The 3565-nt window shown below is 41.4% G+C and overlaps 1 protein-coding gene across 1 annotated transcript; it reads left to right on the plus strand.

Moving 5' to 3' along the window:
• Positions 1–617: 617 nt before the first annotated feature.
• LOC147893108 (tetraspanin-8-like) lies at positions 618–1899 on the plus strand. Its single transcript, XM_087387223.1, has 2 exons — positions 618–1208; positions 1339–1899. Exons 1-2 carry the CDS (start codon positions 711–713, stop codon positions 1636–1638), a joined length of 798 nt encoding a protein of 265 aa, XP_087243349.1. The 5' UTR covers positions 618–710; the 3' UTR covers positions 1639–1899.
• Positions 1900–3565: the final 1666 nt, after the last annotated feature.

Consider the following 3565-nt stretch of genomic DNA (forward strand, 5'->3'; position numbering starts at 1 on the left):
AATTTAAACTGTCAACGTGGTGAATAGTGTGAGAGTGTTTTTCAGTAGTCCTTTATACTTTTATTTATTGTTTAACCCATGTCCTATGGTTTCATACTTGTAGGTGTATTTCTAAGACGATGTGATACTCAAATTCTTTCTTTTCTAGTCGTTAAAGGAAACGGACTTTTATTTTTGCATGGGGGAAGAAGGGGGAATAGGGACATATGATCTCTTTGATGGGCCTATCCCAGGTTTTCCCGAGCATCTTCCCCTATGTACACTGATACCTATAGGACATTTGTGGCCGTCCCTTTTCATGTCCTCACATGTTGAAATTCAATAAAACTTAATGCAATTTCCAATATTTGTTAGCATTCTATGGGCCTAATAGGGGAGACTTGGATGAAAGGTGTGAATATTTTTAAAAATAAAAAGACTTGTGGTTTGTTTTTGCTAATGTGAAGGAGTGAAGAAAGAGCAAGGTTTGACCAAGCAATTGCAAGAGTTTGGACGTGGGCGGCAAACCAAAACACAGCCCAACGCGGAATCTACCCGGTAACGATACAACTTCTCTTTACTAAAGCTCTATATATAGCCACAGTCCTCTTCATCTTCTTCATTTGCATCTCACTCTTCATCCTCAATTCCATCTCCTCCTCCTCCACCTGCTCGCTACCTCATTATCATCCTCTCCCCTTATCACCCTCCCGCCCTTTGGCCTCTCCAATATGGGCCTCAGTAACCACCTCATCTCCATCCTCAACTTCCTTACCGCCCTCCTCTCTATCCCCATCCTTGCTGCTGGCATCTGGCTCGCTACCAAACACAGCACCGACTGTGTCCGCTTCCTTCAAGGTCCCGTCATCGTCATCGGCCTCTTCATCCTCCTCGTCTCTCTCGCAGGCCTCTTCGGCTCCTGCTACCGGAATACTTGCCTGCTCTGGACGTACCTCACCGTCATGTTCCTTCTCATCGTGCTTCTCTTTTGTTTCACCATATTCGCGTTCGTTGTGACCAACAAAGGAGCGGGACAGGCCGTCGCGGATGTACACTTCAAGGAGTACCATCTGGGCAATTACTCCACTTGGTTGCAAAAGCAGGTGGACAAAGCTAGCAACTGGGAGAAAATCAAAAGCTGCCTCGCCGATTCCAAAGTCTGCAGCCAGTTGACCCACGACTACACCACAGCGAACGCGTTCTACAACGCAGATCTCTCTCCTGTTCAGGTAAGCCCTCGTTGTTCGGAATTGGTTGTTCGGTTTTTGTCACAATTCATGAAGGTAGAGAGTTCAGATCGCGTCGGCCCTGCTTGTTGAATTCCTTTTTGCTTACCCTTTCGTCGGTTACTCCGTGCAGTCGGGATGTTGCAAGCCTCCTAGCGCCTGCAATTTCACTTTTGTAACGGCGACAAGTTGGACCAATCCCACAGCCCAGGGAGCAGACGCCGATTGCCAGACGTGGAATAACGCATCTTCCCAGCTGTGTTTCGATTGTGATTCTTGCAAAGCAGGAGTACTTCAAAACGTGAAGAACGACTGGCGCAAGGTTGGCATTGTGAACGTAGTAATGCTGGTCTTCCTCATCATCGTGTACTCCGTTGGGTGCTGCGCCATACGCAACGTGAGAAGGGAAAAAAATTACGGTGGTTACGCATAGAAAATGCATATTAGCTTTTAGGAGATATAACTTCATTCTTTCATTTGCACCAAGGTTTCTGCCTTGTACCTTATCATATTGTACAGAGAGCCTTGATAACTTACTATTGATTGATGCGACAAACTTGATAAATTACTATTTATTGATGCGACAAACTTTGATTACGAGTGATTTGTGGGACTTCCCACAGGTCCTTTTCTTTACAAATAATCTTAGTGAATCCTCCATGCCTACTCTCAATTTTGCAAACAATAGAAATGAATTGTGTCACCCTTGTAATATTGAATTGTGTCACACATAAGGAAACTTAACGACATGACTTGATAAGAAAAAGGGGCATTTACTGATCCTTCCTTTTAAATTTAACTAGCGTTTGAGTAAGTATCGGCAAATTTACAAGACTGTCAGTATAAGCATCAATATTAGCATTAAAGCTGTCTACTCTTTCAACAAATTTATGGGAAGATAATGGAAGTAATACCTTGAGTGCATAAGCATCAAGCTTCAATATTAACATCAGAGCCGACTACTACTTTGCATTTCTTTTGGAAAAATTAAATTCTTTCATTGGGTTACGTATTTATGCATATTTTTGCAACCAATGCTTTGGCAAGGTGGTCCCTAGCCCTCCAAGAGAGCAGCCTTGAACCATTCGAATGTGCACTTACCATTTTGGATGCAACACAAATAGCTCCCTTAATAGTCTCTCCAATTTCATGCTATTTCAAAACCATGAGGAGCCTAGAGAAAGACTACAATCATCCCTTCTTTATCATAATGAACCATCTTATGTAAGATTTTATAGCTATATCTCAAAGTAGATGGTTATTGCACGGGCATGAATTATCATGGGAATGCCTCATTATTTGATCCATTGCTCTTTAACTTGGAATGGGCATTTGCCATATTTGGATGCTTGAATTGCAAAGGAAGTAATAGAGGTTGAGTAAGTCATGTGGGTTGGATGAAAAGATTTATATTTTCTTATCCAGTATCCCATTGAAGCTTGAAGTTTTTAGCTAGAAGCATCGGGTGAACAACTTTCTCATTTCTTATCCATCCCATTGATATTTTCATTTTCTTCTAAATACAATGCATCTAGATTTGCGTTGTGTCCTTAAGGCATTGTGGGATGTGTCTTCTCAAATTTGGAAAAATGCTTTTTCTAAGCAAGGTTCTTGCAATAATAGAAATGTTAGAAATGAATCCCTATACAGGGTTTCCAGTAGTGGAAGACTAGAGCATCTCATGAATGCACATGGAAGTGTTTAAGTAATAGAATCAAATACTTCTTTACTTATCCATCCCATTGATATTTTCATTTTCTTCTAAATACAATGCATCTAAATTTGCATTGTGTCCTCTTAAGGCATTGTGGGATGTGTCTTCTCAGATCTGGGAAAATGCTTTTTCTAAGCAAGGTTCTTGCAATAATAGAACTGTTAGAAATGAATCCCTATAGAGGGTTTCCTATAGTGGAAGACTTGTAGAGCATCTTAGGAATGCACATGGAAGTGTTTAAGTAATAGAATCAAATACTTCTTTACTTATGTGTATTTTATAACCGTGAGTGTGTCCAAGCCCATAATGATAGTTTGTAATGGCACAAGAGAGATATTGAGTCCACGAAAAGTACATTTCTGTCCAACAAAAGGACACAATACAAAACAGAGGCTTAGAGTCCCATCTAACCATGGTCCTTTGACCTTACCAAAAGTTCTCCTAGTATCCGCTTGGCACCTCTAGATCCATGAGCGTGCATGCTCCTCTCTAAGCTTATATAGACTCTCCATTCGGGACCCCTACACCTTACTACCCTAGAAGATACAGGAACTAAGTCTAACTCCTCAGCCCCCAATTCTCCTTTTGTATGTAGGCCCAATTGGTGCTACTCTACTGCTCCTTCTACTCGTTGGATTGCTAAATT

This window comes from Dipteris shenzhenensis, chromosome 16, assembly GCF_047967505.1.
Source record: "Dipteris shenzhenensis isolate YYH24624 ecotype China chromosome 16, Dip_SZ_1.0, whole genome shotgun sequence".
Lineage (NCBI taxonomy): Eukaryota > Viridiplantae > Streptophyta > Polypodiopsida > Gleicheniales > Dipteridaceae > Dipteris > Dipteris shenzhenensis.